The sequence below is a fragment of the Apium graveolens genome, chromosome 3, assembly GCF_009905375.1.
Source record: "Apium graveolens cultivar Ventura chromosome 3, ASM990537v1, whole genome shotgun sequence".
In the NCBI taxonomy this organism is placed as follows: Eukaryota; Viridiplantae; Streptophyta; class Magnoliopsida; order Apiales; family Apiaceae; genus Apium; species Apium graveolens.
Genome location: NC_133649.1, coordinates 133,650,626 through 133,671,843, shown reverse-complemented (window position 1 = coordinate 133,671,843; position 21,218 = coordinate 133,650,626). Strand labels below are relative to the sequence as shown.

Here is a 21,218-nt window from a genome sequence, read left to right as displayed (position 1 = left end):
AAAGGATTTACTAATTATATACTTACAACACATATTGCCATGCATGCTGTTATGTGGATCAGGATTCCTGTACAACTAGAAATCCTCTACATGGGACATCCTCAACAAGCTAAACGAGGTCACCTTTGTCCAAACCCCAATCCAAACTTTAACTTTAACTACAAGTCAATTCATCTCCCAACCATGAAGAACATTTTTCTTCATTTCATGCAGTAGTATATATAGCACCTAAATCTTTGTCCATGATATAACTAAACAACATACTTTTTAAGAAGACATGGCAGATTCTAACTCGGATGTCACAGAGATCGTTTTCTTTGATTTAGAAACAAATGTCCCTAAAAGAATTGGAGAGAAGTTTTGGGTATTGGAGTTTGGTGCTATTGTTGTTTGTCCCCGTACACTCGTGGAGCTAGACAGCTATGTTACGCTGATTAAGCCTGGAGATTTGTCGGTTGTTGCATTAAGGCCAGGAAGGTGTGGCGCAATCACGCGTCAAGCTGTTTCCAATGCACCTTGTTTTGAGGAAGTTGCAGACAAGATATTTGAGATTCTTGATGGCAGAGTATGGGCAGGACATAATATTCAGAGGTTTGATTGTGTGCGAATTAAAGAGGCGTTTGCAAGTATTGGGAGGCCTGCACCAGTGCCTGTTGGGATGATCGATTCCTTGGGAGTTTTGACACAGAAATTTGGGAGAAGAGCTGGTAACATGAAGGTGTGTCTGGTCAAATCTTTGTACAGTAATTATTTAGTATTCGACTTCATAATAAATAAAGAACTTTTAATTTGTATGCTATGATGAGGCCGTGACCTGCATTTTGTATTTTTGTAATTTAGAATGATATTCAGTAAATGATAAAATGATCATAATCATGGTTCTATTATTTTGTGCTGTGCGTACAGATGGCAAGTTTGGCAACTTACTTTGGGCTTGGACAGCAGAAGCATAGGTAAGATGTTCATGATTTTCCTGATTCTGAAGTACTTTATAAGTTCTCTTAAAGTTGAGCTGAAAACAAGAAATGTGTTTCACAATGACAATTTATAAAATCCAGGAGCCTAGATGACGTGCGCATGAATTTGGAAGTCCTCAAGCATTGCGCAACTGTTCTATTTCTGGTATATCAATTGATCAAGAACTCTTCAGTATTTACATTACTTTTTTGATGTATTACAGATTTTCAAATACATTACATTGGTCTTATTGGAGGGAAAAGTTATGTATGTCACTAGACTATCAAAGAATCCTCGTATCAACATTCCTTAAACTTTAACTCGTTTGTATTTTGGATAGGAGTCGAGCCTTCCAAGTATACTGTTAAAAAGCTGGCATGATGCTCCGACTGTTCAAACCAGAAGCAGAAGTTTACTGGTAAAAAAAATCACAATTTACTATCTAAGTTTCATCAGTAGAGCACCTAGCAACACTCCTAATTTCATAGATAGATTTTCTTGATGATGCATGGGAGATAAAATGTTAATTAGGCACTCATACAAACTGATATACATATGTAACCTGGTGCATGCTCATGTGTTGTGCATACTGAAGGACGCAAGAACTTATAATAGTTGTAGCACACTCAAGGACCAGTTGCACAATTCATCAAATATGATCACAACAAGAAGGCCGAGTAGCGACAATGGTAAACTACAATGCAAAGAAGAAAATAGTCGGAAATCTCCTCCAACTACAGCTCTTTTTCATCAGCAAAGACCTTTTCCCTACAGTACCAGGGGAAGTATCAGAAAGGTATTGCTCTTATCTATTTATTTTGTACCAAATCCTTTGATTGTATGTTATTAGAGAGAAACTGAGGCGATCATTTTAATTCTAAATATATATAATATGCAGGTGACGGAAAGAGTGAAGATAAATCATGTGCTGAGTAATATACTCAAGCACTCGCATTTACTCAGATAACGTCGAGAGTCTGAACATATATGGTTGTGGCAAGCTTATTAGCTGATGGCCGGAGAAGGGAAACAAGGATTTCTGTCCTTTTACCTAGGTGAATTCATGGGACAATAAAGATGTTATTTACTTGGAGATCAAGGGGTATAAATAGCTGAGTTCCCTGTCTCAAGCTTGATGGGAATTGGTTTAATTGGTCCCAGCTACACTAATCTGATAGCGCAGTACAATAACTAGTTCGTTGATTTATTACTTAATTGTTGGTATTATGTTCTTAATCTTCGTGATTAACTGCTTCTCAATTCTTTAGGCTGTGTACATAGCTGGAAAGAATAATTATGAGATGAAAACATATTGATATTGAACGTTATGTTTATTAACATGTGATACTTTAACACACATATAGATTTTTCCTATTGCTCTTCAGCTCTTGACTAGAAATTGATGAATAGAATGCATAGATGATATCCTTTGCTCTTTTATGTAAGAAAATAGCTGAGTACCCTGTTTTCTTTAGGGTACTTTGACATGTGTAGTGCAACAGAGGTAACAAGAACAATAGAAGGGAACACATACCATTATATACTTGCAACCAGTATTATAAATTCATTAGGTGGGATGTGAAGAGTTGTTGGATAACATAGGTGGAGCTGAATTGTAATTACCGTCATGAACCTCCTTTTGTTGCAACTTCCATTTGTCAATCTCCTTACTCAATAGACCTCTCTTTTCTTTCTCATCATCTCCATTACTACTACTTCGTTTACTTCTTCTCTTGGCAACTTCTTTTCCTTTTTTGATGATATTCTCCGGCACACTGAAACACATCTTTTTTTGACAATTACTATAACGATATTGTTTCACACTTTCCAAGGCTTTTTCCATCTCCTGATATGCCCTTACTTATAGTTAAGTTGAGTTGAATTAAATATTTGTAATAATAATTTACGGAATTGACGATGATATTAAGGAAACTTAATTTGGATCATCCCAGGTGCTAGTATAGTAAATTACAAATTAAGAGCCCTCTAAGTCAAGGATGTTGTCTTTGCCCTTGTTTCAGCATATGCATCTACTACACAACTATTATTGAAGTACCAAGTTGATGAGATCTTTTTTTTTAAAAAAAAAACTTTTTTTACAGGAATTATATATTTGTACCTATCCAACATTCCGGACCTTGTGATTTATCTTCAACCTTCTACTTTGACTCGACCATAAATCATATGCACAATATGTTTTCAGGGTGCAGTGCAAATGAAGTCGATTGCAGTTTTCAGTGAACAGACTGAAAGAGCAGCATGCTAAAGCTTAATCCACAGTTTAGCACCCCACGTTTCTTAGATTTGTTAAACTGAATTTTCCAGTTCACAATTCATATATGGTAATATAAATATTTTGTTTCATAAAATGCAGAACAAACAAACTCAAGAAAGAAGCTCAAACGAGAAAGCACTAGAAATTTATCATCACATCTTCACAACCACTGATAGCAGACAAAGGTCATGATACAAATATAGAACTAATTTAGGACAGGTACGAAAAAGAACAATAAAAGAAAGAGTTTAAAGTTACAAACTGATCAAGAAACAAATTCTGAGTCTTTTTCATTGCACTTCTTCGCCATTCATCCTATGATCATTTGTATTCCAGAATCATGTTGTTTTCTGGAGCCAGACCAACGCAAGCCCTTAGTATGTTCTCCAGCATTGCTCGCTGTTTCGCGAGTGCATTCACCACTGGTGTGCCCGGTGGAACCTGTTTATTCACAAATGCAAGCAACCATATCAAGCATTATAGTAAAGGAGAACTTATAGTGCAACAAGCTTTAGAGTTAATATTCTTACACGCAAATAACATACTGTAGCTTGAAATGTTACACTTCTTTTTCTTAAAACAAGTACTTGGACCACATAATTTTTTAATTTGTTGCTAAGTTGAGCAAATAAATTTGAATATCATACAATTATATGACTATACACAACCACATGCTCTGACAATTTACAAGTCCCCACCAATAATAAATGTTGTTTGGTATCTTATGACTTCAGAGCTCTACTCAGAAAGTGTAATAAAGTATTCAAGTACACGTATGCTCTATTCAGAATGCATATGGAGTAGATATGCTAGTAAGTGAATTTGAGAGGTAGTGAATAATTATGTCCTAGATAAGTCGTCACTTACAAGAGGAGCCTTTGTGAGGTAGCTGAGAATGGTGGCCACAGGGTGAAACGAGTGAAATTTACCCTGCAAATATGTGCCACTAAAATAATCAAATTTATCCTGCACATAAAGATTACAAAGCATCTGGAAAACTCAGAACGAATAATTAATTTTTTAAGACCACCAACCTCTGCCTCAGCTTTAAACTGAATGCGAGTACTGAGTTCTGCAAGAAGGACCAAGTCCAAGATGATTGGAGCAGCCAAAAGGGAATCTTCGCACGTGTTGTGAAGAACAATAGTGTTAGTCCCACCCATGAATATCTCTGATGTGTATTCATCCATGGCTCTCTTGCTATCTCCCACGTATGGCACATACTGTAACAATGTAGATATTCCAATAAATTAATTTAGACAGTAATCAGTCGCAGTTAATATACTTGACATCGCAGTTAATTCACTTGACATTACTTCAGGGGAAAACCAAGCTACTAGTAACTAAAAGCGTGGAATTGGAGAAGAATTAGCTCACAAGTAAAATCCTAATAAAAGTAATGGTTATTGTTTCAGTTTATCACTTATTTCAAAAGTTGAAACAGTTGTGGAAATTTCAATATAGATCGTAACTAATATGAAGTGGAGATGTGGGGTTAGGTGAATGTAACATTATTTTGGTCTTTAAGGTTCTAATGTGTATACCTTGATAACAACCACATGATCCGGATGTTCTCCGGCCTCATAGAGGATAGCGTTGCTAGCAACCATGTCATCAACTACATTACTCTTAGATATCTCCTTTGAGCGGAAGGTTTCGGGGGCTGAGAGGTTCATACCATCATTGTTTCCCAGATGATTGTAGCTAACAATTGATGTAGGCTGCAATTAACTTTACATGTTAGACCATCAAACAAATATGATACTAAATATCACATTAGTTACGAATCGAAGCTACACGTTAACTAAATGATTCACGGATCAAATATATGCGTCAAACCTTTATACCAGCACCAACAAGGAAATCAACCAGTACAGATTTCATCTTGGTCTGACCACTCTTGAAGTCATCCCCTCCAATTACACTGTTCCTCCTTATTGCCAAGTCAATCAACCCTGGAAACAGGTTTTGTAGACTCGTATTTAATTCAGTAAAACTTAATGCGAATTACTTTTGTATAAGAAAATTAATCAAGCTATCTTATTATTGTACATTTATGTTGGAATTATTATGATATTATATTATTATATACCTGGAACAAATGTGTTCTGCGGGCTCCCGTTGATGAAAGGCACATTTTCAAGAACACAAGCTATGGCATACAAGGTGGAAGGAGAAATCTCAGCTTCATTCCTCTCCACAGAAGCAAAGAGGTTCTCCTCAGTGTCATTTAGCCCCACAATCACATTACTGTATCTCTCTGTGTTGGCAGTCCACAAAACCACTACCTTATCTACCTTGTTAGCCTCCTTAAACTCTCTAGTATATTTGCATTTTGCAACATTAGTATTATATAAACATAGTCGTGTTATATAACTTCATTTTAGATTTACAAATTAAAAATAATAACAAAAAATTAGTACCTAATGTCTTTTATGATCTGATCTATCTGCTCTTTCTTGGTTCCTTTAATGACATTGTTAGCGCGAGAGCCTTGGTTTGCAGCAACAAAATCAGGGTCAAATATACCAGGCAGCGGAACCATGGACTCCATGTAGGGAATCAGCTGTTTTTGCAGATCAATGTCCAAAACTCTAGCTCTGCCCATAGCATCTGCCAGGTTCATGTTGCTTATGTCCCAACCACCAAACACTATGTCATCTGGGTTCACCTGAATATTCAATAACCTTTTGTTATTCTAACAAATCTTAACAGCACTGGAAACTCAAATTTAATTTCCCAACACGAAAAACCCCTTATTAGTCCATTCTACGTAGAATGGCTCACATCAATTAATGTTACTACTTACAAGACACTAGGACAATTTTGCACTGCAGTTTAGGCATTTTAGCTGACGGGTTGTTTCACACTATATGATGGTTGTTACAGGCCTAAATAACATGTACATAGTTGTTTTATCTGGACAAGAGAAAATTATAATAGGAGTACCATGGGAAGCAGGCTCTTAAAAGGGGCATAGATCTCCTCTCCATTGAAAGAACCAACACGTATGGTTGATGCTTGGGTGAGCGAGCCAAAGTAGTTGGCTTGTTGAACCTTATCTTTGGTTACCCACGAGATTCCTCTGCCATTTCATATTTTCAAATACAGAGTATTAGTACCAACTTGCATATAAAACCAACAAATCTGTCACTCAAATACTACTATTTAATTACCATACACTATTAATATTCTCCAGATAATGCCAAATCTTAGGAACCCCCAACCATATGTAGTTCAAGGTTCATTTGACTACATGCGAAACCAAGTGAATGCTAAAACCAGTTGTGTATCATAACAGAACACTCGTATTGCATGTTTCAAAAAACCTTTTTATAAAATAGGCCCCGAGTCTCTCTCTCTCTCTTTTGTTAATTAAAAACACTCACAACCCTCGACATCCCTAGAGGGAGCCAGAAAGAGACCACTACGAAAGCAAGCAGTTAAATATGGGTAAGATCCATGATGGAGTGACCCATCCTGCTTGAGTTTGGTTTGGATTGATTTATGTTTTGCTCATTTCACGCATGCAGTTGGCAATATAGATTATTTGAGTGATCACACTGTACATAAAACACTGAGAAAACGTAGCCACAAAGATGGAAAACTTAGCAGAAAAAGGAACTAACTGTTTGTTTGCAATAACACCAGCAGTGAGAGTTGATCCATTGTTGCCTCCCCATCCAACAAGCATAACTCTGCATCATTAAAAAATATAACAGCAAGGTCCAAAAGAATACTAAAAACACAAAGATCATCATCGTAGAAATTAGATAAATATATACAAAGTAGTAACTAAAGTAAAGGATACCCAAGTTTGGGGACGTGAATATGAGTCTTAAAATCATATTTGACAGACTTGGGCTTGACAATCCATTGATAGGTACCATCTCTCTTCTCATGAACAAGCTCAGTTGTCTCATAATTGTACACAGACTCAATCTCACTCTCTGTGTACTTCACATTTGGGCTCTCTACTTTAAACCTCTCGATAAACATCCTTTCTAATCTCTCTCTCTCTCTTGAATGCAAGGTAAATTAGGTGGCTAAGGAATGAAAGAAAGAAATTAAGAGAGAGAGAGTGTTGCAAGTTTGTGTGGTCTCTTCTTTGCTCACCTAGTTTGTATATATAGCCCCAATTTATGCGGTTGGGGCTTCATTTTTTGGATTTGTTAGGATTTTAAAATATCACGACTTTTAATTTACATTTTATATTTTCTAATATAATGGCATGAAATTAGTTTTTATATAATTAAAATATATTAAAATAAATAATATCACGTGAATATATTAAAAAATTATCATATTTAATTATTATTGATTAATAATTAGGCTAAAATGTCGTATAATTGAATATTTATTTTAACAAATCTCGATAATAAATAATAATCAAACCGAAAAAAAAAATTTCTTTTGTGATACTAATGCTACATAGCTAAGATATAAAAACTAATACTATTGTGCAGATGGTTACACACTTTAATTGTTAAAATAAATCTAAAACTGGGAACTAAAATCCAAGATAATGATTTTTTTCATTTTTAATAAATCTCAATTGCTCTGTGGTATTTGTTATTTTGCCCATATCATTTCATTATTCTTTGGCTTCTTCTCATGGATCCTTACTGCTCGGCTTGCTCGTGCTCTCTTCTGGACTGTACCTTACTTCGGGCAAGTAAATTATTTGGATTAAAACCGTAAAGTTGGTAATATATGCGCATAGATAAAATACATATTAAATTAGACATGTTCGATTTTGGGTAACTAGTTCCGTCTCTAAAACTCCAACTTAGCACCCGTAAACGGAAATGAGGATAACAAAGACTAACTAATTTCAGAATTCAAACAACACTTAACTACTAGTTATATTTTAGTCGTCATATTTTATTTTTAGTGATTAAATTGATCAATTTTTATTTTAGATTTAAAAATTATTATTATATTATTTTATAAAATTGAAAATTAAATATTAATATAAATTAAATATAATTTTAAATGGGATATTATTTTTAGTTTTATTATATTAATAAATTTTAATCAAACATTAATTAATTTGAGAGCTCAAAAGTCGAATATAATAGTTAAAAAGTGACGGAGAGAATAAGTAATTTGTAATATTTTAATGATTATACTTCAGTACAAATGATGTCCGTGGATACATTTTGTTAAAAATTTTATATATAAGAATAAATTTAAAATTGAAGTTTTTATTATGTATCTATACTATATTATTATAAGCAGAAGAGCCTCTATTTGATAGTTGATTTGTTGTTCGGTACGATAAATAATAACCGTTAGATTTAAAGTTAGATAGATAAGAATCGTTGAATATAATAATAAAATAATATAACTACTTTCATAGATTCAGGGTTTGAATCCCGTAAATAGCATATATATTTAAATTTTTATATTCCTTATTTTAACAATTTTTTACAGGTTCAGGGTTAGAGTCCCATAAATAACATATTATATTAATTTTTTATATTATATTATATTATTTAAGTTAAATCTCAAATTATCATAAAATAAATATATTATTAAAAATCATTTAGATGTTAAAAATAATTCGTAAATCGCAGATCATAGGCTAGTTAATATTATTTATAAAGTTTAGTATTGTATTTTAAGATCTTAAATGATGGTCAAAGATCAAATATCAACCTAAATGTGACGAAGAACGTAATAGACATAATACACATTGTAATCGATTGATTATTGAAATTTGACACTGTAATCATAAATTAGCCCATCTATGTAATTGTGTTTTTTTTGACAAGTCGAATAGGGTGTTTTTTTACCATTCTACGGTCACAGTTCACATGTCAGAATTCACCTCTCCGATGCAATAGAAACTTATGTGTAAGCGTACTGCCACGTGGGAGATATTAGATATAGGTTTGTGACACATGACACTCGCGTTTTGATAGCAAATGGCCCTATTTGGTGCGACGACCCTATCATAATTTTTGACTTATTTGAAAAATGTATTATAATAATATTCTCCCATTTATTTACACTTTCCGTTTTTATGTCTCTTCCAATGGTTTACATTTCAAAAAATTTAAAATAATAAAATTTTATAATTTTTAAAATAACTATATCCACTACTTCTCTCCACTATACCCATTTTATACATATAATATTAATCGATCTCACTATTTTACTCATTTTTTTAACTTTACTCCATTATTTTATCATTTTTCATAAACTCCGTGTCAATCCCAAATATGAACATTGGGGAGGGACGGAGGGAGTACTATATTCATTATTACTTATTAGAGCAAGTCCAACAATATCCTACCGGATACCTTATAAATATAATAAAATATAATGTCCTAGTGATTTAAGACATAATTTTTGCATATTAACTCCAACAATATGCCTTATAATGGTTCCCTAATATTATTTAATATTATATTTCAATTACGATTGGAGGGAAAGAAAAGATGAGAGAGAAGAGATGTGTAAAAAAATGGGAAAATACATTTTGTATTGATATTAATTAAATAGGGCATGCCTATTGATACCTTAAAAATGAGGCATTTGATAAATGTCCTAGTGTTTTAAGGCGCTACTAGGACATTGTTGGAGCACACATTTAAACAAAATACATTAAATTCACGTTTAGGACATGATTTTAGGGCACTCTTTGACTTGCTCTTATAACATTTGGCAGGGGCTTTTATTTAGTAATTTTATATCTACATATTAACATTTATATGTTTGTATTTAGATTTTTGTTATTCATTTAATTTAATAATTTTGGACTTGTTTATGATATTAGTTTTAAATTGATTTATGAAAGGTGAAACAGTGAAGGATTGAACTAAAATAGTATACAGAAACTTCACATAATTTTTTATGAAAAGAAGTTGCGTTTGACAATTATACCATTTAGGTCATCTTTAATCGTTGTGATCCAAAAATCCAAATTTGGATCACCAACTGATCTAAATACTGATCCAAATTTCTGACCAACTCCAATAGTGTGATCCAAAATATTTTTTACATATAATAATATATAAATATCATATTAAGAAATTTTATCTTAAATTTATTGTTTAATCATTATTAACAATTTATATATTATTTCATAAATTAATTAAATCAAAAAATAATAATACACATAAAAATATTAAAATTGTGCACTTAATTTACGAAAAACACATTCATTGCAATAATTAACATACAAAATATTATTGATACTGTTATTCCCAATCAATGCAACAAGAATTACATAAGGAGGGTGAATGTAATTATGGCTTCTTTTTCTAATTTTAGAAATGTTCTTACTTAATATATAATTGTGTTTGATTTTGCAAGAAGTGTGGAATGAAAGTAAAATGGAAATCAAGACACAAAGCAATAAAACACAAGGTTTTAAAACTTTCTGGTGGATTTGAACTTATCCACTAGATATATATATATATATATATATATATATATAAAGATGAGAACTCTGTGATGTTTGAATAGCACACAGCTGCTTACAAGTGAACTTACAGAATTACAGAGAAATGCTTAACAAATACAGCTATATCTATCTCTTTGAAAATAATGTTTACTAAGTTGTTTTGTTCTACTTGCTACACTTGGTTTGTATACTACCAAGTTACATGACAAAAAGATAAACAAGTAAAACAAAAATTGTTTCTAGTCTAATTTCATGCTTCTTCATTACTTTATCCAGCATATTTGAATATCTTCATAATTGCATGAAAATGGTAATGCTTTTTTGTTCTCTAAATCCTGCAATTAGGCTGCCACATTTCATTTGCAAACACCCGACACATGTGACTATGTTATCACTGTCAACTGCTCTTTTGAATTATGATCATCCGTTGGGACTATGTTGGTCATCTGTCGGGAGCCTTATTGATTATCTGTCGGGAGCCTTTGTAGATCATCCGTCGAGAACCTTTCTGTCACTCGACTCTATTTACTTATACAGAATTACAAGACATCTTACATTTACAATTAGCCAACCTATTCTGCATATCAATCTAGTAGTGAACATGACTTAAAAAATCCTACAGCATCTACTAATACATTGTTGTTTGCAGGCATGTGCTACAAGACTTATTATTACATAAGCTACACTCTTGATGGATGTTCAGTTGTCATCCGTCGGGACTATAAAGTTCATCCGTCGGGACTATTGTAGAACATCCGTTGAGAGTTACAAAAACACTAAGTTAAATCTACTAAGGTGTTTTGTTCAACTTATCATCAAGTTCACAACATATTCCTAATAATCTCCCCCAATTCATGTCTACTGGAATTGTAGCCATAAATTAAGAGAAACTTGATGATAACAAAACATCCTAAATATGCAGATTGAATTATGATAGATAAAACTAGTAAGTGCTACAGTTTATTTGAAAATTGGACAAAGTAAAGTGTACAAAGAGTTCTCACAATCATAATCAAGGTACACCTCAAGCCGGAGCAGATGATTTCTATTTCCTTGATTGTCTGGATTTCTTCTCAAGCTTCCTGTTGTTTTCTTATATTTGATTTTGGAGTTGTCTGTGAAATTCAAGTTCTTCATCATTAGATAGATCTAGCTTTTCTTGCATTTTCAATAGAGTCTCATTGCTAGAGATACTCAATTGGTCATCCAGTCTGAAGAATCTTCTTACACCTTTATCATCCATGAATTTCATCAGCCAATGAGGCCTCAAATGCACCCTATTTCCTGTGAAGGGAATTAATAGAGTCCTTGGGAGTGCATTTGAGGCTTTGTTGCTCCTTAGATCTTCTATCTTCTTTAGTACCATTCTCTTAGCAGTCACATTGAACCCAAAGTTTTTCTTGAATGATGAGAAGATTTTTATCAAAACAGAACAGCTTTCTTGAAGAATCCTGTGAAGGGGCCATATGATCTCTTTCCCACCCTTGTATTTGAACACAAGTTTTTCAGGGAGATTTCTGTGAGCATCAATTGCTCTTACGTCTTCTAGTCCATCCATGTAGAGATTTATATCTGAAAATTCCTTGATGTCACAAATATATAGAAGATCTCCCTTGTTGACAGTTGGTTGAGCTTTGGTTAAGGTTTTGGTTTTGAGACTCACAGACTTGACCTTCTTGATTTCTCTTGTCTTTTTCTTCTTTAACTTGTTGAAGATTGGTAAATTAAGCTCAGGAAGAGGCAAACTATCCCAGTCTACTGGCTCATCCTTGGAAACTATTGGCTCACCATGAAAATTCCTTGTAGGATCCACCTTAAATTCCTCTCGCGCCACTGAAGGCTTGGATGTTTGAGTTGTAGATGTAGACTGGTTGGGAATGTAATCTTCCATCTTATCATCATTGAAGTCCAATCTTCTTTTGGGAAGGATTTTGTATCTGAACTTCCTCTTCTGTTGAGGTTCCGTGTGTATTTTCCGATCCCGATCTTCAGCTACCACAGGGTGTTTCTCATAAATCTCAGTTACAGTTTTCACAGCTTGAAGCTTGGCTACTATAGCAGCTTGCTTTTTCTTCTATTTGATCCTCTCCTTTTCTTCCTTCTTAGCTTCTACAAACTGAGGGTGTCCAGCCACCACATAGATTTCTTTCCCATTCCTGTAGACCTTAGCAATTCTTCTCTTTAGCACTGAGTCAGTTGGATCTTTGAAGAATGCAATGGACCTTTCCAATAGCTTCTTTTCATCTAGCCTTGGAGTCTCAAACATAAGATCCAAGGGATTTTTGTCAGATGACTTTAGATAATTTCTTTTGGGCTTCAAAACCAAGTTGGCTTTTGGAGACTTTATACATGAAGGTTGGCCCTTTTCCAAATTACCCAGACTCATTTCATTTGCAGAAATTTGTCTCAATTGAGAGAAGTGAGAAAAGACCTTGTCTTTCTTCTCAATTGGACCAGACTTCTTTACTATCTCTTCATCAATTTTCTTCCATTTGTCATCTAGTTCCTTCTCAACTGCTGCAACATCAAGCTTCTTGAATTTTTCATTTGATTCCAACTTAGCAACTGCTATCTGAATCAGAGAAATGCTGTCCAAGACTGGTGGCTTATGAAAAGTAATTTCTGGCACAATTACTTGACTAACTTGTATATTTAGCACATTCTCCCCCTCACTTAATTCGTTCCCCCAGAGACTGGCTTGGTTAACTAATTAATTTATGCACTTATACAACAATGATATGGTTATTATCCAATGCTAAGACGAATAACAAATTGGGATTGTTTATAACCAAGAATTAAACTAACAATTATAACTAAGAGAATAAGAATGGTTAGATTAATATATATGACAAACATGGGATTCTAACTTCATTAAATACTTCATTCAATAGCATTTTCATTCTTAATCTTAGCATGTAATGGTGATGACACTAATCAGATAACATGAAACTGATAAACACTAACTTGCGTTACACGAATACCATACTACGAGACATCCACAAAAGAGATAGAAGCTGGATAGACACCAATTATATTGAGACCCTATATGTCTATAGAATTTGACAACATAACGGTTTAATGAGCAAGTTATCTATCGTGATTACATAGGGCAAGTAAGATGGTTAAAATTACCTACGAATCATGCATAATAATAACACATGAACCTATACTAGCATGGCAAGTTCTAAATCCTTAAATTCACTATCGCTTCACTAAAGATTAACACGCTATCTTATAAGTTCACGACGCTCATAAGATGAATAAGCACAACCAATACTAGGTTATCATACAATCACCACACACTAAGGTATCGAAACAAATTAACTAAAGAAATCCATAAATAAATCCGCTAGAACCCCACGATAACGATTAGCCCATAATCGGACTCAGCATCAATGTGGGTTCCGATGAAAGTATGGTATAATAAACGTAGTCTTTATACTGAATAAATAATAAAATAAAGTACGAAACAAGAGTAAGGTTCACGAATAAGAAAACTAGCATCCAAGTTACAACTTAGAACAAAGATTCATAAGTAAAAACAATATCTTCTTCGTCTTCGTTGAATCGTGCTAACACGGTCTTCTTACGGCTCTCCTTATGCTCTGGTATATCCGTCTCTCTAAAACGTCCTTTATTTAAGTATATATAGTAGCCCATGCAAGATAGAAGTCCTCCAATTGCAAATCAATTAGAATCAGGATTCTGGGATCCCGACCAGGCGCGGCCGCGCGCTTCATCAGCGCGGGCGCGCTGGCTCCCTGACAAATTGGCTCGGCCGCGCGCTAGACCAGCTCAGGCGCACTGTGTTTCTGGAAAAACTTCTGAATTTCTTTAATTCCTGCTGCAATCGAGTTGGCTTTCGGAGCTTTATTCTTTGAACATCATCCTAACACCTTATTAGCACCAAAACAATGCTAATTCACCTGATTCTTAGAATAATGTCTGAAATACAAAAACACTAGAAAACACATTAAAACACCAACAACTTGAGTACATCTACACCAATTCAAAGCTTTACGGAGCGTAATAAAGTGTCATAAATTCCACTCAACATACCCCCAAACTTGAATCGATGTTTGTCCTCAAGAATAAACAGACTCAAAGAATAAGAAATAAAAATGCATGATTACAACTAAATGAATGCAATAACCCCCAATAGAATAACTAAACCAATCAACAAGCAACATCTCAACAAATGCAGTTATTCGTATAAGATCAATCAAACCTCACAAATCAATCTACAAACCAGAGACGTGTGTGTGTGTGCAACTGCTTACAGATATACTATCGCCACTAGATCAATAATCATGACTCACTATTCATCAAAGCAATCACAAGGTTATAAAAAGAATAAAAGCTTGACTCAAAATAACTTATAACACTTCAATTCTTATATTGGAGTTTTATATGGATTCATGCTTTTATTCAAACAAAACAACACATGTATGCTTATTTGATCGTGCAATGAATGAGGTCCACAAAAGACTTATACAATAGTACCTATGTAACGAGCGTTAGGTTTGTGGATCCTAGACTGTGAAAAGCCTTAGGTCACTAGGCACAAAGCCCCCTAAGAACTTAATAACCCGAGTACTAAAGAGCCCACTCGTGATCAATTATACATAACACTTATTTTTTTCTTTTTCTCTTTTCTCTTTTTCCTTTTTTTCCTTTTTTTCACAATTTCTGAACGAGTGCGTTTCACTCCATCTCGTTCAACCCTAGACTACTCATATAAATATGAGCCGGCTACTAGCCGTTTGACACCTAGCCAACACAACTAGCAATAAAATCCAATTTTTCTCCAATTTTTAAATATCCATGTCATATATTATTAAGAGAATATCCTAAATTTTAAATATAAATAAGTGATTAAACCTCGACAAACAAACAAACCATGACCATGATCTAGTACTTTAGCAACCTATAAGACTTAGTGAAATACAATTGTCTCTAGCATGCAAATTAATTCGATAAGACTTAACATTACTAAATATGACATCACTATACTAGCATCAATATCACAAGTCAATCGGAAAAATTATCTACAGGATCATGTTATTATGCAAATACATGAACTATATGAACAAACTACTATAAAAACTAACAAAAATAATAAAAAAAACTACATGAAAAAATATGCAACTATATGAACTAAACTATCATGAATATGCAAACTATATGCGACTCAAACAAAATATATTCCTTCAACTACTACCCCCAAACTTAAAATTTTCACTGTCCTCAGTGAAGGTAATAGTAAGAAATCAGGCATACCTACTCCGAATCAAGATCCTCACCCTCAACGGGTGGAGTGTCAGGCATATCCGGAGGTGGATACACGGAGTCCTCACCAAATACTGGCCACTGGATGTCAACACCGGTGGCTCTGAAAGCCGTCCCAAGTGCCTTGGTGAGATCACGTACAAACATGTTGTGAATGTCATGCATCGCATCCATCCTCCTAGCTAGACGCCTATACTGCGTCATGCTCATGCCAGCTCCAATATCAGCTCTTTCCTCCTCCTCATGTGCCTGCTACGATGGCCCTGCCTCATCTCCTAGTTGAGATCTCCAAGCAGTCATGCTCGTCTGGGTGGCCCCAACAGCTGGCCTCCCACCAGGTAGATGGTCAAAAGTATAACCAAGCCCCTTCAGATCGGGCTTGTGTTGAGTGGCATTCATGACACTTTATAATGCTCTAATAAGCTTTGAATTGATGTGTTTGTACTCCAGTTGTTAAGTGTTTTAACGTGCTTTCGAGTATTTTTGCATTTCAGGCATTATCTTGGTAATCAGGTGAATTAGCATTGTTTTGGTGCTAATTTGGTGTCAAGGTGGTGTTGGAATAAAAGCTCGTTGAAAGCCGGCTCAAATCTGCAAGAAAAATGAAGAAGTCAAATTATGGCAAAAGCCCAGCACGCCCGCGCTGATCAAGCGTGCGGCCGTGCTCAAAGTACAGAAAGCCAGCGCGCCCACGCTGATCAAGCGCGCGGCCGCGCCGTGTCGGGATGGCAGAATCCTGTTTTTACTTGGTTTCTGAGAGAAAGATTTCTACACTGTATGGGGCTGCTATATAAGCAACTTCAGGTCATTTGTAATAACATAACAAGCCAGAGACATATCAAGGAGAGCCATAAGAAGATCGTATTAGCACGATTTGACGAAGACGAAGACGAAGAAGACCTTGTTTTTGCTTGTGAATCTTTGTTCTAAGTTATAACTTGGATGCTAGTTTTCTTATTTGTGAACCTTAACCTTGTTTTGTACTTGGTTTTATTTATTCGTTATAAAGACTACGTTTGTTATACCATGCTTTAATCGGAACCCACGTTGATGATGAGTCCGATTATGGGCTAATTATTATCGTGGGGTTCTAGCGGATTTATTTATGGATTTCTTTAGTTAAATTATTTCGATGCCTTACTGTGTGGTGATTGTATGATAACCTATTATTGATTGTGCGTATTCGTCTTATGAGTGTCGCGAACTTATAAGATAGTGTGTTAATTCTTAATGAAGCGAAAGTGAATTTAAGGATTTAGAACATACCATGTTAGCATAGGTTCATGTATTTGTTATGCATGATTCGTAGGTAATTTAACCATCTTAATTTCCCTATGTAATCAAGATAGATAACTTGTGCTTAAACCGTTATGTTGTCAAATTCTATAGACATATAGGATCTCAATATAATTGGTGTCTATTCAGCTTCTATCTCTTTTGTGGATGTCTGGTAGTATGGTACTCGTGTAACGAAAGTTGACGTTTATCAGTTTCATGTTGTCTGATTAGTGTCATCACCATTGCATGCTAAGGTTGAGAACAATAAAGCTATTGAATGAAGTATTTAATGAAGTTAAAATCCCATGTTTGTCATATATATTAATTCAACCAATTTTATTCTCTTAGTTATAATTGTTAGTTTAATTCTTAGTTATAAACAACCTCTATTTTTTATCATTTTAGCATTGAATAATAACCATACATTGTTGCTTAAGTGCATGAATTAATTAGTTAACCAAAGCCAGTTTCTGTGGGAATGAACTAGAAAAGATTATATACTACTTGCGAAGTCATATACTTGTGTGTATTATTAGCATGTGTTTAACAACTAACAAGTTTTTGGCGCCGCTGCCAGGGACTGTAGTGTTAATTTATAGTTTATGTGCTTTCCATCAGTGGTCGTCAAAGTTCATTGACTCGGACATTGTTACTTATTTGTTTCCTTGCATTGTTTCAGATACTCTAGCGAGAGTGTATGCATACGTGTTCGCGTACTCGTAAGAGAACTCTGGATAAAGCCGAGGAAGAACTTGTGGTGGTTCGAAGGGAAGTTTTTGAGGAAGAAAAGCAGGTAGAAGAAGAAGAAGAAGAGAAAGTCAACAAACCAGCTTTAGTAGAGATGGGTGATCAAGCAAAAAATCCTAAGGCTTTGATGGACTATTCTCAGCCTAAGATCAATGACATTCAGTCAAGCATCATCAGACCAGCCATCAGAGCTAACACTTTTGAGATCAAGTCAAGCACGATTCATATGATACATAACTCAGTTCAGTTTGGGGGTTCTCCTACTGAAGACCCCAACATGCACATCAAGGATTTCATCGAGATCTGTGACACGTTCAAATTCAATGATGTGACTGAAGATGCTATCAAGCTACGACTCTTCCCATTTTCTCTGAGGGACAAAGCTAAGTGTTAGTTACATTCTCTACCAGCAGGGTCTATCACCACTTGGAAAGATCTTGCTCAAAAGTTTCTCACTAAATTCTTCCCTATGGCGAAGACTGCCGCAATCAGAAATTCTCTTACTCAGTTTGCTCAGCAAACTGGAGAATCTCTGTGTGAGGCTTGGGATCGATATAAGGAGATGCAAAGGAAGTGCCCACACCATGGCATGCCTGATTGGATGATTATTAACTGCTTCTACAATGGATTGGGTGCTACTTCTAGACCCATGCTTGATGCAGTATCAGGAGGAGCCTTGTGGGCTAAAAGCTACGATGAAGCTTATTTATTGAACTGATGGCTGCTAATGAGTACCAGAATCCTTCCCAGAGACTGACTCAGGGAAAATAGCAGGAATTCTGGAGTTGGATGCAGCAACTGTTATAGCTGCCCAACTTAAGGCTTTGACGATGAAGGTGGACACTTTGGCTAATTATGGAGTTAATCAAATCGCTAGTGTCTGTGAGCTTTGCGCTGGTGCCCATGAGACTGATCAGTGCGCAATTTCTAGTGAATCAGCTCAGTTCGTGAGAAACTTTCAGTGTTCGCAGCAACCTATGCCAGCCACTTATCATCCCAACAATCGAAATCATCCTAATTTCAGTTGGAGCAACACTCAGAATGTGGTTCAACAGCCTTATCAGCAGTATCCAGCTAAGCAGTACAACCCCCCTGGTTTTCAGCAACCATAATATGCATTGAGACAACAACTCCAGCTGCAACAAGCTAATGAAAAATCTGAATTAGAGGAGTTGAAGCCTATGTGCAAAAGTCAAGTCATTTCTATTAAGACCTTGCAAAATCAAATTGGGAAAATTGCCAATGCCTTGCTTAATCGTCAGCCTGGTACACTACCTAGTGACAAACTCAAGTGTTGACTGAAGAAGTTGAGGCTGAGAAAGAAGTAGAGCAGCAGGAAGTAGAAGTGGAACCAAGGAAGACTACTGTTGAGCACACTCCTCCTAAGAGTAATACAGGGGATAAACAGATCTATCATCCACCGCCTTTTCTTAACGGCTGCAGAAGAAAAAACTGGACAAGCAATTTGAGAAGTTTCTGGAGGTATTCAAGAAACTTCATATCAACATACCTTTTGTTGAGGCTCTTGAGCAGATGCCTAGTTATAAAAAGTTTATTAAAGGCATTCTCTCTCGGAAAGTGAAGCTAGATGATTTAGAAACAATCGCTCTTACGGAGGAATGCAGTGTTGTGTTGTAACAGAAGTTGCCTCCGAAGCTTAAAGATCCAGGCAACTTCACTATTCCATGTACTATCGGAAAAGTGTCTTTTGACAGATTCTTATGTGATTTGGGAGCTAGCATCAATTTGATGCCCTTGTCAATCTTCAAGCAATTGGACTTACCTGATCTAAAACCACCTTATATGACCTTGTAATTGGCCGACCGTTCTATTACATATTCGCGAGGTTTTATGGAGGATGTCTTGGTTAAGGTTGATAAACTCATATTCCCTATTGATTTCGTAATTATTGATTTCGATGAGAATAAGAAGATTCCCATAATCTTGGAAAGACCTTTCTTGGTGACTGGCCGAACCTTGATAGATGTGTAGAAGGGTGAGCTCACAATGCGAGTGCTGGATCAGGATGTAACTTTTAATGTATTTAATGCTATGAAATTTCCTACGGAAAATAAGGAGTGCTTAAAGGTGGAGTTGGTCGATTGTAGTTACTTCAGAACTTGATCAATTGCTAAGGTCCGATGCCTGAGAGAAAGCCTTATTGGGAAATTCAGATAGTGAAGATGACGAAGGTGAAGAACAATTATAGTATTTGAATGCTTCTCCCTGGAAGAGGAAGATATATATGCCTTTTAAATATATTGGAATGGAGGAATTGAACAAAGCTCCTAAACGCCTCAAGTCATCTATTGAGGAAGCTCCCACTCTTGAGCTTAAGCCTTTACCTGAGCATTTGAGGTATACATTTTTAGGTGATGCATCTACTTTGCCTGTTATTATTGCATCTGACCTTTCAGGTAGTGATGAGGAAAAGCTTCTGAGGATTTCGAGAGAGTTCAAATCGGAAATTGGCTGGACTATAGCAGATATAAAGGGAATCAACCCTTCTTATTGCATGCATAAAATTCTGCTAGAGGAAGGTAGCAAGCCTACGGTCGAGCAGCAAAGATGCCTTAATCTAATCATGAAGGAAATTCTTAAGTGGCTAGATGCAGGGATCATCTACCCTATTTTTGACAGTTCATGGGTAAGCCCGGTTTAATATGTGCCAAAGAAAGGTGGTATTACTGTGGTAGCAAATGAGAAAAATGAGCTTATTCCTACACGAACAGTCACGGGGTGGAGAGTTTGCATGGAGTACATGAAGCTGAACAAAGCCACTAGGAAGGATCGCTTTTATTTGCCCTTCATTGACCAGATGCTTGATAGATTGGTTGGACATGAGTACTACTGTCTGCTGGACGGCTATTCGGGTTACAATCAGATTTGTATCGCTCTAAAAGGTCAGGAAAAAACTACCTTCACTTTTCTATTTGGTATTTTCGCCTTCAGACGAGTTTCTTTTGGTCTATGTGGTGCGCCAGCCACATTTCAGAGATGTATGATGGCCATCTTTTCTGATATGATTGGCCAGAATGTGGAGGTGTTTATGGACGACTTCTCTGTATTTGGTGATTCTTTTGATGAATGCTTGCAAAATCTTGGACACGTTCTCAAGAGGTGTGTTGAGAGTATGGTTCTCAATTGGGAGAAATGTCACTTTATGGTGCGACAGGGCATTATTCTCGGGCACAAGTTTTCTAGTAAGGGTCTGGAGGTGGACAAGGCCAAGGTGGGGTCATTGAGAATCTGCCTTCA

General features: G+C 35.5%; 2 protein-coding genes and 1 non-coding gene across 3 annotated transcripts; 1 reads left to right on the top strand and 2 right to left on the bottom strand.

Annotated features, from left to right (window-relative positions):
• Window positions 1-60: 60 nt before the first annotated feature.
• LOC141712772 (protein NEN4) lies at window positions 61-2,297 on the top strand. The gene is made up of 6 exons (XM_074515843.1): window positions 61-718; window positions 907-953; window positions 1,059-1,122; window positions 1,298-1,375; window positions 1,553-1,753; window positions 1,856-2,297. Exons 1-6 carry the CDS (start codon window positions 278-280, stop codon window positions 1,922-1,924), a joined length of 900 nt encoding a protein of 299 aa, XP_074371944.1. The 5' UTR covers window positions 61-277; the 3' UTR covers window positions 1,925-2,297.
• A 1,045-nt stretch (window positions 2,298-3,342) lies between these two features.
• On the bottom strand, window positions 3,343-7,339 carry LOC141712771 (inositol-3-phosphate synthase). Its single transcript, XM_074515842.1, has 10 exons — window positions 7,044-7,339; window positions 6,862-6,930; window positions 6,182-6,317; window positions 5,656-5,903; window positions 5,325-5,551; window positions 5,072-5,187; window positions 4,777-4,953; window positions 4,267-4,455; window positions 4,100-4,162; window positions 3,343-3,673 (listed from the first exon to the last, which is right to left on the bottom strand). The coding sequence occupies exons 1-10, from the start codon at window positions 7,229-7,231 to the stop codon at window positions 3,554-3,556; spliced, it is 1,533 nt and encodes a 510-aa protein (XP_074371943.1). The 5' UTR covers window positions 7,232-7,339; the 3' UTR covers window positions 3,343-3,553.
• An 11,105-nt stretch (window positions 7,340-18,444) lies between these two features.
• On the bottom strand, window positions 18,445-18,551 carry LOC141716156 (small nucleolar RNA R71). Its single transcript, XR_012572876.1, has one exon. It is a non-coding gene; the product is annotated as a small nucleolar RNA R71 (small nucleolar RNA).
• Window positions 18,552-21,218: the final 2,667 nt, after the last annotated feature.